This window comes from Elgaria multicarinata, chromosome 1 (genome assembly GCF_023053635.1).
Source record: "Elgaria multicarinata webbii isolate HBS135686 ecotype San Diego chromosome 1, rElgMul1.1.pri, whole genome shotgun sequence".
Lineage (NCBI taxonomy): Eukaryota > Metazoa > Chordata > Lepidosauria > Squamata > Anguidae > Elgaria > Elgaria multicarinata.
In genome coordinates this window covers 158,492,180-158,505,563 of record NC_086171.1, presented here as the reverse complement: position 1 = coordinate 158,505,563, position 13,384 = coordinate 158,492,180, and the positions used below count along the sequence as shown (strand labels likewise).

The window sequence follows — 13,384 nt, the reverse complement described above, 5'->3', positions numbered from 1 at the left end:
GTCCTTGATTGATTGTCATGACATGCAAACTGGCTGAGAAAGACTGAGATTATCCTCGTACTGAATGCCAGGGAAAAAGTTTGCTTCCTAGTAGAGAAAGACTGATAGGTGGGAATGCTCAGAACCACCATTTCCTTCACTTACATGATGTATTGCCATCATCTTCTTCCAGACATTTGAATGGCTCAGTTCACATGCAAGTTGTGGGCCAACATTGGGTTGACCAACCTAGCATCTTTCACAGTAAACAGAACTAGTTTAAATCCAGATTAATATGTTTTAATGATGTGTGGTCCAAAGTCAATCCCAATGAATTCAGTGATGCTTACTCCCCAGTGTGTGTATAGGATTGCAGCCTTGTTCATAGCACCTGTGATTATTCTAATTATTCAGTGCTTTGCCTTCAAATATTCACAATAATAAAGATATCAGTAAAAAAATAATAGCAGACCTACATGACAGTCTTTGTTGGAGAGGTACACAAGCTCAGAGAGCTCACTATGAATTGCAGTTTGCAGAAACTATGCTCCTTTGTTGCATGTCCTGCAAGTCCCAAGAACATTTGCTTCCATGCCCAGAAATATTAGGGAAGCTAAAAACAACAACACTTAGAACAGGCCTTAGACTTCTCTATACAAACTTCTCTAGACTTCCTCTATATCAGAGGAATCTGCTGTCAGGTGGTTAATTAATCACATAATAATGCTAGAATGGGGCTCATCTTTTACCTGTCACCTTTCACATCTGTCACTTGAGTTGGCCAGGGCATGCCTGATGAACATGCAGCAGTGTTACACCATTGCAATGGAAACAGAAGCAGACACAGAGGTAGCTAAGGACGTTGTGGATGATGTCAAGCTTGAATGCAGGTCCAGTAACTGAAACAGCTAATACATATCCACGAAGCTCCCTACTGGAACCCACAAGATAGTGGCACAAGTGTAGGAGATCAAGAAATTCTTTCTGGCATGGAGGGAGCGTGGCTACAGAACTCAGTGGGATGTTCATGGAATCATCCCACAGTGGTGTTCATGGAATCAATGTTAAAGAGAAGGTGGAGGACTCTTGCAATCAAGGAGAAAGAGGGCAGGGTGGGCATCAAGAGAAGGCATGGTTGAGCACCTGCTGAGGGTCCATACCCCAACTGGGGCCCACTGACAAGAGCCCCCAGGACCTTCTCTTCCTCTTCGCCATTGTAACCTGCTTGCTCACTCACCTCTCACTCTGGCCCAGACAGCAGTAGCTGTGAGAAAAGCAGCAGTAGATGCCACTGCCTACTTACACCGTTTCTTTGCCTGCCAAGCAAGCGGTAGCCATGATGAGAAAGCGGATGAGGAGCAATAGCAGCTGGAACCAATGGCTGCGAGAAGGTAGAGTCACTGAGGGACGGGGGCACACAGAGAGTGTCTTACCCAAGGGCCCTCAAATCCTGGAGCCGGCAGATGACTTCAGGTGAGCGTCAGTGGGAACCATAGCGGGAGCTAGAGCCACAGTGCAGCTCGAGGGTCCATGGAAGGAAGTGGATCAGCCCACCCAGCCAACCACCCATATTCAGAGACTTCTTCGACTCTAGTTTTAGTTCCCCTTGCGTGACCATATGGAAAGGAGGACAGGGCTCCTGTATCTTAAACAGTTGCATAAGAAAGGGAATTTCTGCAGGTGTCATTTGTATGCATGCAGCACCTGGTGAAATTCCCTCTTCATCACAACAGTCAAAGCTGCAGGAGCTATACTAGAGTGACCAGTTACAAAAGAGGGCAGGGCTCCTGCAGTTTTAACTGTTGTGATGAAGAGGGGATTTCACCAAGTGCTGCATGTATACAAGTGACACCTGCTGAAATTCCGTTTTCAATACAACTGTTAAAGATGCAGGAGCCCTGTCCTCCTTTCCATTTGGTCAGCCTAGCTATGCGACGTGTTAGTGCTTGTCTTCCTTTCCTTCTGAAGCAAGAGAGAAAGCGATGGAAAAGTCAATCAATCAAGTTGCCGCCAGCTTACGTCAAGCAAATTCCTGCAGAGTTTTTTGTTGGTTTTTAATGGCCCTGTTCAGCTCTTGTGCTCTCTAGTTGGCATTCAGATTCATTATTCATGCTGAACAGCAGGGTTTGTATCAGAAGCATCTATCTTGCTGGAGAAATTGGTTTGTATTTATGTTTCATTAGAATCTCTCAGTGATTATTGAGGCAACCACTGGGGGGGGGGTTGCAGTAAGAATTGCTTGGAGAGGAAGCACAACAAGGATCAGAGTTAATATTTTTAAGTACCAGCAGCCGGTGGCCATATAAAAGGGGGAAATATGAAAAGCCGCTGGAGAGACGCACAATAAAATAAAATTAATCTAAGGTTAATAGTACTGCTTTGTGCTCAGACTTCCTATTTGCATTTCTATAACTGATTCATTAACAACTCGTACCTCAGCCGCACTTTTTTCAAAGGCAACAAGCGACATCTAGAGGCCACAGACCATCTCAGTAAAATGCTTTCTTCTCCATAAAAGGAACACCTCTATAGCGTGCAAAATCCGTGTCGATTTTTCAGGAGGGACCCACAAACAGAAGGCAACCCTGATTGTTGCCTTCTCCTGCCAATGGGCACTACAGTGTGAACTGTGCTGAGATACTGGTATTTTATGGTACTTGTTCATTATTGGTTGCTTTTACTGGTCTGTTTCCTTACATTTGTAATGAGACTACAGAGAAAAATCTGGGACAGAAATATAATAAATAAATAAATAAATTAAATAAATATTGATCACCCTATTAAAGGATAGAATTTGGTACTTTGAAGAAAATATTCTGATTATCCACTTTCTTTTCTTTTTCTTACAAGGATTTTAATTGTTAAGACTGCAAAGAAGTATTTGGAAGAATTGACAGACTGATTTAAATTGTACCCACCTTGGCACTCAGGAGTGCATACACTTATAAATAAAACTTGATTGAGTACATGGGCAATACATGGAGAAAGCCCAGAGGTTAGAGGGGGGCACTTAGGAGAATTTCCAGGACCAAATCTGTCAGAAGACTAGAACCCGGAGTCATCCCATGAAACTGATTGATGAGAGATTCAGGACAGATAAAAGGAAGGACTTCTTCACACAGTGCATAGTCAAACTACGGAATTCACTACCACAAGATGTGGTGATGGCCACCAAATTGGATGGCTTTAAAGGGGAATTGGAATGTGCCGCTATCTCCTGCTGTGTGCAGGAAAAGCGGCACGATAAAAATGGCCCTTGAATGGGCCACATGATCTTTATTTACTTCTTCTTTCCCCTCTGGGCAGAAGAGGAAGTAATAAGGGACAAACGCAGGGCAGGAGAAGCGACGGTAAGGGCTCCACAATTCAAAAAGGACGCAGACAAGCTGGAGCGTGTTGAGAGGAGGGCAACCAGGATGATCAGGGGTCTGGAAACAAAGCCCTATGAAGAGAGATTGAAAGAATTCGGCATGCTTAGCCTGGAGAAGAGAAGATTGAGGGGAGACATGATAGCACTCTTCAAATACTTAAAAGATTGTCATACAGAGGAGGGCCAAGATCTCTTCTCGATCCTCCCAGAGTGCAGGACACGGAATAACGGGCTCAAGTTAAAGGAAGCCAGACTCTGGCTGGACATCAGGAAAAACTTCCTGACTGTTAGAGCAGTACGACAATGGAATCAGTTACCTAGGGAGGTTGTGGGCTCTCTCACACTAGAAGCCTTCAAGAGGCAGCTGGGCAACCATCTGTCAGGGATGCTTTAAGGTGGATTCCTGCATTGAGCAGGGGGTTGGACTCGATGGCCTTGTAGGTCCCTTCCAACACTGCTATTCTATTATTCTGTGATTCTAAGGAAACACGTTTCTTCCCATTGTGATGACACTGTGTCAACAGAGTGCTGGACTAGATGGATCTTTGGTCTGATCCAACATGGCTCTTCTTATGTTCTTAAGACATTCATTATTATTATTATTATTATTTATTTATATAGCACCATCAATGTACATGGTGCTGTACAGAGTAAAACAGTAAATAGCAAGACCCTGCCGCATAGGCTTACAATCTAATAAAATCATAGTAAAACAATAAGGAGGGGAAGAGAATGCAAACAGGTACAGGGTAGGGTAAGCAGGCACTGGGTAGGGAAAAACTAACAGTAGAAAGTAACAGTAGAAGTCTGCACAACATCAAGTTTTAAAAGCTTTAGGAAAAAGAAAAGTTTTTAGTTGTGCTTTAAAAGCTGTGGTTGAACTTGTAGTTCTCAAATGTTCTGGAAGAGCGTTCCAGGCGTAAGGGGCAGCAGACGAAAATGGACGAAGCCGAGCAAGGGAAGTAGAGGCCCTTGGGCAGGCGAGAAACATGGCATCAGAGGAGCGAAGAGCACGAGCGGGGCAATAGTGTGAGATGAGAGAGGAGAGATAGGAAGGAGCTAGACCGTGAAAAGCTTTGAAGGTTAACAGGAGAAGTTTATATTGGATTCTGAAGTGAATTGGAAGCCAATGAAGAGATTTCAGAAGCGGAGTAACATGGTCAGAGCGGCGAGCCAAGAAGATGATCTTTGCGGCAGAGTGGTGAACAGAAACCAACGGACTGATGTGAGAAGAAGGAAGGCCAGAGAGAAGAAGGTTGCAGTAGTCCAACCGTGAAATAACCAGTGCATGAACAAGCGTCTTGGCAGAAGAGACAGACAAAAATGATCGAATCCTGGCAATATTATACAGGAAAAATCGACAAGATTTAGCTACTGCCTCAATATGAGGAATAAAGGAGAGCGAGGAGTCGAAGATAAAGCCAAGGCTACGAGCTTCCTTGACCGGAGTAAGCGTAACATCATTGACAGTAAGAGAGAATGAGAGATGAGGAGAAGGTTTAGGAGGAAAAACAAGCAATTCAGTCTTTGCCATGTTAAGTTTCAAGCGACGATGAAGCAGCCAAGCTGAGATATCTGAAAGACATGCCGAGATACGATCGTGAACATCAGGAGAAAGTTCCGGAGATGACAGATATAGTTGTGTATCATCGGCGTACAGATGATATTGGAGGCCATGAGATTGAATAAGCTTGCCCAAGGGCAACATGTATAAGGAAAACAACAACGGGCCAAGCACCGAGCCTTGCGGAACCCCTACTGAAAGGGGTGTCTTAGAGTGCAATCCTATACATGTCTATTCAGAAGGAAGTCCCACTGAACATACTTCCAAGTATGTTGGTATGGGATTGCACCCCAATGTGAATATTTTGTTTGGATAACAGAATTTGGCTTTCCTTGGAGGGTACTTTGCTTTTGTTTGTCCCAGGTTCCCTTTAGGCCTACCCAAGTTGCATTGACAAGAACAGTGGGTGGGTTTGTCCTCGTCCCATCCTTTCCCAGCGAGCAGCAGTGGTGTAGTAGTCAATTTTGAAGTGTAGGTGCTCATCATGACAGCCCCCAAGGAGCGTTCCAAATATTCAAACAGCTGTGTTGATCCATTTCCACAAACCAGTTCTAGCAGTTTTCATCACCACCAGGAGCAGGTCTTTTGTAAAGCTAATGGGTCTTAACTGCCCATTCAAGGCCAAGTCACCCCAAAGTACTTGGCATTACAATCAGTAAAAACAAATTGTTGCTGGGAAAACCCATTTCTCTCAGGTACTGTGCGGGTTGTAGCTAAGCTCAGAGGGAACAGGGCCCTCTGAGGGGGGTGGCAGATGACATCAGCATCCCTGCTAATTAAAAAGAAGTCATGATCAACCAGAGCCAACAGGTGAAGTCCTCCATCATAATTTATCATGGTCTTCCTAGCAACCCAGTGACAAACAGTGATCCATATGTAGGGTGACCATATGAAAAGGAGGACAGGGCTCCTGTACCTTTAATAGTTGCATAGAAAAGGGAATTTCAGCAGGTATCATTTGTATATATGGGGAACCTGGTGAGATTCCCTCTTCATCACAGCAGTTAAAGCTGCAGGTGCCCTGTCCTCTTTTAAATCTGGTCACTCTAGTATAGCTCCTGCAGCTTTAACTGCTGTGATGAAGAGGGAATTTCACCAGGTTCTCCATATATACAAATGACACCTGCTGAAATTCCCTCTTCTATGCAACTATTAAAGATACAGGAGCCCTGTCCTCCTTTTCATATGGTCACCCTACATGGCATAGGTGAGTCTTCAGAATAAAATGTATGTCTATGCACGTCTTCAGTGTTGTTCCTCAAAGAATAGTATACCTTTTAAATCCTTTCTTATGACTGGAAGAGTGCTGGATCCAAATGACTTATATACATTTCTTCTGCCTCTAGCTCACCCTTAGCAGCTATAGGTGTCATCATTTTGGGTTTAGCCAACTCTGCTCCTGGTGCTGGGTCATCTCGAACCTCTCTGGCAAAGCAGCTTTTTCAGGTCACCCTGAAACTGATCAGAAAGGGAGAAGCAGATGAGGGGGCTCACAGAGCAGTTAGAGTAAGCCAACACGGTGGATAAACTGGAGGCAACAAACCCTGCCGGCGACTGTGGAAGGGTGTGGGTGGCAGAGAGGTATATTACCACAGAACATGGGATCCACATCAAAATAAAAATGACTAATACAGTCAGGATCATAACAGTGGCTTTCTTGTTGAGCCGAATTCTTGCTGATGGATGGACCACCGCCATCCTCCTAAACCACAAGGATTGGACAATTCTGGAATAGCATAAGACCAACAGAAGGACAAAAGGGAAAAAGGCAACCCCCCCAAAGAGAACAAAATAGAGGTGTGTCTGCCTCGGCGTCATCAAAAGCATGCAGTACCTGGCATCTTCAATCACAACAATGCCTTGATGCATCCAGTTGGGGATGGAGACAGTGAAGCCCATGAGCCACATGAGCATGCAGAGCAGGGACCTCTGAAACGTGTTCGTTGAGAAGGAGCAGGTTGGATGTACCACTGCCACGTACCGCAGGATGGAGGTGGCTACCATGCTGTAAAAGCTGCAGAACATGGTCCACATTGAAAAACTCTGGCTGCTTATGCACACCGCCGAACCCATCTCCCAATCCTCATAGACGAAGGTGAGCAGGAGCACAGTGACGTTATAGAGGAGAAAAATCAGATCAGAGATGGTGATGTTGACCATGAGAGTGCTGGTCATTGCGCAGATGGAGCTGCTGGCACTGCTGCTCTGGAAACCTTCAATCAGGACCAGCAACATGAACAGGTTGCCAACCAAGCCAATTAACAAGATGACGCCGCAGAAAGAAGCAAAGGTGTATCTAAGCTGAAGCACCGCCAAGCCTCCAAAGCGATAGTCAGTGATGTTCCAACAGGAAGAGGTGTTGAAGGTGTTATTGGAAGCAAGAAATAAACCTTCACAGGTTGTTGGAAGCTCCATCATTCGAGCTTGATAGGAGGATGACACTGAGCATATATGAATCAAGAAGGAGGAGGAGGAGGAGGAGGAGAAGAAGAAGAAGAAGAAGAAGAAGAAGAAGAAGAAGAAGAAGAAGAAGAAGAAGAAGAAGAAGAAGAAGAAGAAGAAGAAGAAGAAGAAGAAGAAATAGTACAACAACAATATGTTCATTGCTCAATCCACAGATCGTTGCAACACATACAAACTTGACATTTTACTATACTACATATGGTAAAAATTACATATGGTTAAAATTACAGAGCTATCAAATACATAACATGCATTACTGAAATGATAGTAAAATGGGAGCACAGCAGACATACAGAAACCTTTAATTACTTAATGACATTTCATTTATATCTCTGAATCTTTATAACAACTCACACCGATAGTATCTAAAAACCTTGCTCTACATCTATTAGCTTTTACTGCAAATAGTGCAACCCTTTGTATCACATATGGGTCGGTTGAATGTAATAAATAGCTCAGTTTTTCCTGTTATAGTACTAGCAATCAATCGAGTGCCCTTTATTTTATCTGCCTGGAAATGACTTTCAGACTTTGGAGAGAGGCATGTGCATTCTAGCATTCAGCCAGAACAGGGATGAGCAACGTCAGAGGGTCTAGAGGCCAAATTCTAACACACACACCCAGAGCCCACCATGCACCCCCTTACACACACACATACACTCATTCTGGTGTCAAAATCATCACTGTTGAATTGCTGCTGAAATTCAGCAGCACAGTAAGCTGCCTTATACTGAGTCAGACTGAGTCCAGTATTGTTGACACTGACTGGCAGCAGTGGCTCCCCAGGCTTTCAGGCAGGGTTTTTCTTTCTGCCTACCAGGCAATGCCAAGGATCAAACCTGGGACCTCCTGCATGCAGAGCAGGTGCTCTATCACACTGAGCCATGGACCTTCCATAAGCCTAGATTTTCCCCCCTTTAAAACATGGCATGTGGGGATTGCATGCTTTGTTTTAATGCATAATAGCACTCCCAGAAGCCCCAGGGGAGAGTGTGAACTTGCAATAAAGCAAGGTGCATGCTCTTTGCATGCCTTGTTTAAAAGTGAAAAGGCACCCTCTAGGTTAGCCTTTCCCAACCTGGCATCTTCCAGGTGTTCTGGAGTACAATTCCCATTATATCTAGCCAGCATGGCTTGACTATGATGGCTGAAGGATGACGGAAGTTGCAGTCCAACACATTTGAGGGCTGCCTATACGGTGTCGGGATGCCACCGCAATAAGCAAACCCCCATGCTTTTGCTGCATCAGGGTGGCGGTGGCTAATCCCGATGCAGCAGCAAAGGTGCAGGGGTTCGAGTGCCTGGGTCCACCCCCTGCCCAGGTGGACAGTGACAAATCAGGGGTCGCCCACCACCCAGCCATGCCTCTGCATCAAGGATGGAGCGAGGTTAGACAAAGGAAAGGCTGTGTTTGCCTTGCTCCATCCTGAAAAGTCGGGGTAAATCCCCAACTTTCAAAATGCAATGCTTCTCTGGAATGCTCCACTGTGGCTTTGAGGTGGCTGCTGCATCGTATATTCGACGCAGCGCTACCGCAGAGCCACCTCCCAGCTTCCAGAAAGTATAGACAGCCCCCTTGAGAGTGCCAGATTAGGGAATCATAGAATAGTAGAGTTGGACGGGGTCTATAATGCCATCGAGTCCAACCCCCTGCTCAATGCAGGAATCCACCCTAAAGCATCGCTGACAGATGGTTGTCCAGCTGCCTCTTGAAGGCCTCTAGTGTGGGAGAGCCCACAACCTCCATAGGTAACTGGTTCCATTGTCGTACTGCTCTAACAGTCAGGAAGTTTTTCCTGATGTCCAGCCGGAATCTGACTTCCTGTAACTTCATCCCGTTATTCCGTGTCCTGCACTCTGGGAGGATCGAGAAGAGATCCTGGCCCTCCTCTGTGTGACAACCTTTTAAGTATTTGAAGAGTGCTATCACGTCTCCCCTCAATTTTCTTTTCTCCAGGCTAAACATGCCCAGTTCTTTCAATCTCTCTTCATAGGGCTTTGTTTCCAGACCCCAGCTCTAGGGACAGTATTCAGTTGCAGTTGCTAGAAGATGAAAACTTACCAGGCCGTTGTGATTTAGAGACAGATTCCAGAGAGGGACGCTGTTCAGTAGTAAATCATGGCAGCTACAGGTTGAGATAGAGATCAGCTCTATAATTCCTGTATCTGTTCCCAGCAGACGTTGACTTATATTACTTTGCATGGCTTATGGGGAATTGGTGTGTGAGAGAGAGGGGGGAGGGGGAGGGAAAGAGAAGTGTTCTCCCCCAGTCATTGTAGAGGAAGAGGGGGAGGGAGGTGGTTGGTTAAAGTCACCATCAGTTCTCCACATGTCACAGCATGTGGGTGATTATAGACAGGGGAACGCACACATTATTTTAAGCTCCCCAGCAATACACAAAACCTTCATCCCCTGTGGAGATGGAAGCTCATTAGGAATCTCATGGGCATGTGTGTCAAGGAAGGTGACTATCTTAAGGCTGGTGCCAAAAGAAATCCAAGTTCCTGTTATTCACCTAGGCCTTCTTTACTTCCTTTCAAGCATAGCTTGTTGTGCTTGGTGATTACTATTGGTCTTCCTCTGTGTCTCATGTTGACAAGTGTAGTTATTGCCAAAGCAGAGCTAATGGAGAGCTTTTTAACATGAGTCTGCTAATTGGCTGTTAATCCACTGTAACTACTTTCAGTTTTGTGGCAGAACTGAGATCTGAGCACTACACAAGAAACATTTCCTTACTTGCTTTTCCATCATATAGCCTCTAGGTGGCACTGTGGTATAGCAGAATATGCAAATACACAAGAGGAAACCATGCCTTCTTTCACTTTCACAATTAAATGCTGCATTTTCCCAGCTCTTAAAAAAACTCACTGAAAGTGTCAGTTAGACACAGGAGCAAAACTGGGGGGTTATGATGTCATCTAAAGAACCCGTAAACAGCCATGAGTAGGGAATGATGAGTGAACAATAAATGTATCAGGTAGAAAAGCCCACGAGTAAATCAAATGTCAGGAGATGGGGCATTCAATGAGACAGAAGAGATCTGAATGGAGAAAAGTGGGTAGAGAAACTTAGAAGCTATAGCTTTGGATAAGGCTGCTAGAGACAGTGGGCTTCTCTACTTTAAGCAACAATCCCACACACTAACTGAGTTTTCTTCTTGCAGAGACTTTCCAGGATTATGATGGGCACAATACACATGCCTCCGCCTTTTCTCTCTCCCCCCACCCTTTTTTTGGCACTCTCCTTGGTGGGGAAGTTCCATATGTTCCATTTATACAGACAGCAGATGCTGCTGTAACATTACAACAATATTCTATTATCTCATTTATTGCTGCATTTTTGGCAAGTTAAATCATGGCAGAATAAAGCTAAAAAATGGTGGGAGAGGCACTGGAAGATGACAATGTCATGCAAAGGACCCGTAAACCAATCTTGATTGCACTACATAAGTTCCATGTGAAAGAGCCCACTGCAATTAGCTGAAACAGGAAAGTGCATCCCAAGGATCAGAGCCTTTAGCAGCTGTAAAGCCCTGTGGAAGTGGATGTACTGCATGTACCCTAACTTGAACAAGTATGTGCAATCTGCAGAAAACATCTCTGTAGATCTAGCTACAGGACAAATCTAATTTTGAGCCCACATTTGTTCTCAGGGAGGATACAGCCAGTCTAAGAAAGCAGCGAACCAGCAGGAGGAAACAGCAGAGCTTACACAGTTCTCCCTTTGTAAGCAGCTTGTAGCAATTGACCCCAGTGCTCTTCAAATCAGCCAGCAATGCAACTTATTGGGTACAGCTTTGTGTGCAGGTTGAAACCACAGGCCAGCTACCTCGAAATTAAACAACCTTTAGGAGCTTCCGTTTTCAAACAGACATACAATATATCAGGAATCACATTGCTCAAATAAAAATAAACTGTGGAGCCACATCCCTGGCACATGGAAGTGTGTGTCATGCTTCTGCTATTACTGTGAAGGAATCACACATTTCTTTAAATCACCCACGTTAGCTAGGCAGTGTGCTTGAGAACCTGGCTGACTGGGAGACCATAATCACCGCTGTTATTGTTTCAATTGTCTTGGTAACCGGCAAAGCAAAGAAAGTGGCAGGATGATCTTGCTCAGAAAACTGCTGGAAATAATAAAATCTTTTCCCTGCACAACTGAGTGCAGATTGTTTTTCCAAGCTTTAGTTCTGATACTTAGCAGAAACTGTCAGTTCCATTGAAGACCCACCCCAAAGCATTTGTCAGAGACCCAGCATGTCTGAAGTTGCTCTGTAACAGTGCAATCCTCTGCACGTTCACTGAGAAGTCAATACTAATGAGTTCAAAGGGGCTTAGGCAGTGGTGGCTGGTGACTCCGATGTCAGTGGCAGAGTAAGTTTGCTCTGGGTTTCAGTCAGAACTCTAAAGGAGTTATCCAAGGTGCTTCACTTTCCCCAGTTTCACACCTTGGATAGCTCCTTTACGGTGGAGTGGTTTTATTGAACCACGAACTTTGGAGCCACCAGCCTCCACTGGTCTTAGCCCCAGGTAAGATATTTGCCCAAGGTCGATTGGGAGATTGTGACTGGATGATGCTTATAAGTAACTGGTGATCATAGGGTAGGAGTAATATGAAGCCCTCTTAGTGCTCTCAACAGGGAAATAAGGACAACTAAGATGAGTTTTGCCCACATGAGAACAAAGCATTGACATAAATGATATATTTACCGTTTATTGAATTTATAAAATACTACTCAGTATACCTTAACTCCATTGCAGTAATATCTTTAAGAGCATACATTTGGGGAGATATAATCATGATCATTGGAACAGAAATAAAGTTCTCTGTCTTATGTAAAGGTTGGAGAAGGAAAATTGGAATAAAGTATTTGTTAAAACATAAACCAAAATAGATTCATTCTTCAGATGCTCAGATTTCTCAAATTCTAGTTCAAGACTGTAGTTATGAAACTAGACCTCAAAATTACCTGTCCCATGACATGTTATAAAGCCTCCAAAAACATCAGTTGGACTGGGGTAAATACGAACGTTATAGCCTAAAATAAAAAAGGGTATCATCCTCAGGAAACAACCAGGAACAAGAGTAGACCTCTAGCTATAGTAAAAGCAAAGCCTTTGAAGATCTAAAGGCACTCCAGCAGCCTTCAGAAGGCATGCACTCAGGATTGGCCCCCATGCCTGCCCTCAGGCACAGGTCCCCTGCCATTTCCCCTCCAGTTCTAATTTGCTCTGCACCACTCAGGATCAAATGGTAATCCTGCATTGTCCCAGATCTTGTGTACGCCTGCAGGTTTCTCTCCCCAGGTGTTCATACTGCCTCAAGCAACCCAAACTATAGCTGTAGTTTCCAGGTCTTCCCTGTCAACACCATTAAGTAGGTGGTTTGTCAGGTCAGACTTCTGGAGACCTGCCAATCTGGAAATAATCACATGTAGTAGAGACAAAGAATAAATACTGATAATTAAATTAATTAATTTTAGCCACCTAGTTGTTGTGATGGGCCTGAGGGGGTTAAGGTCTTAAGAAGTAGTCTCTGGGCAGACTTACGATTGTTCTGCCAAGGACCTTGGACAATGATTATCTCTAACCATCCAGCTCTGCACGTGGGGGATGATGTCATGCTGTACGTGCACCCGAGCCGATAAAAGATCTCGGCCACGCCAGTGATCTGGTTCCTTGTGGCAGTTCGGATTCTGGTGCCTTAGGCTGAGAGGGAAATGTTTTCTTTTGTCTGCAAGGCTTTTAGCCCGCAGAGGTGGAGTCTGTGGAAAGTTAGTGTGGGGCTGGATGTCTTGGGAAAAGTGTGGCTGCTTGTTCAGCAGGGGTGGAGGGGAGAGTGTGTGACTGCGGGGGTGTTGTGTTTGTCCTTCCTGCCTTAAATGTTTCTGTGCTGTGTTTTTCCCCCTTATGTGTGTCCCAGCCTTGGGATGTGGGAACTCCACCAGAGTTTTAGTTGTAATTAATAAAGTATTTTGACCTTTATGTGGTGTGGCTGTTATTTC

The 13,384-nt window shown here is 44.7% G+C and overlaps 1 protein-coding gene across 1 annotated transcript; it reads right to left on the bottom strand.

Moving 5' to 3' along the window:
• Nucleotides 1-6,323: 6,323 nt before the first annotated feature.
• LOC134406180 (C-C chemokine receptor type 1-like) lies at nt 6,324-7,328 on the bottom strand. Its single transcript, XM_063137513.1, has 2 exons — nt 6,748-7,328; nt 6,324-6,639 (listed from the first exon to the last, which is right to left on the bottom strand). The coding sequence occupies exons 1-2, from the start codon at nt 7,326-7,328 to the stop codon at nt 6,324-6,326; spliced, it is 897 nt and encodes a 298-aa protein (XP_062993583.1).
• Nucleotides 7,329-13,384: the final 6,056 nt, after the last annotated feature.

Coding starts and splice junctions, on each gene's coding strand:
- LOC134406180 (XM_063137513.1), bottom strand. CDS start 7,328: ATGGAGCTTCCAACAACCTGTGAAGGTTTATTTCTTGCTTCCAATAAC. Junction 6,640..6,747: donor GTTGTGATTGAAGATGCCAG/GTACTGCATGCT, acceptor ATGCTATTCCAG/AATTGTCCAATCCTTGTGGT.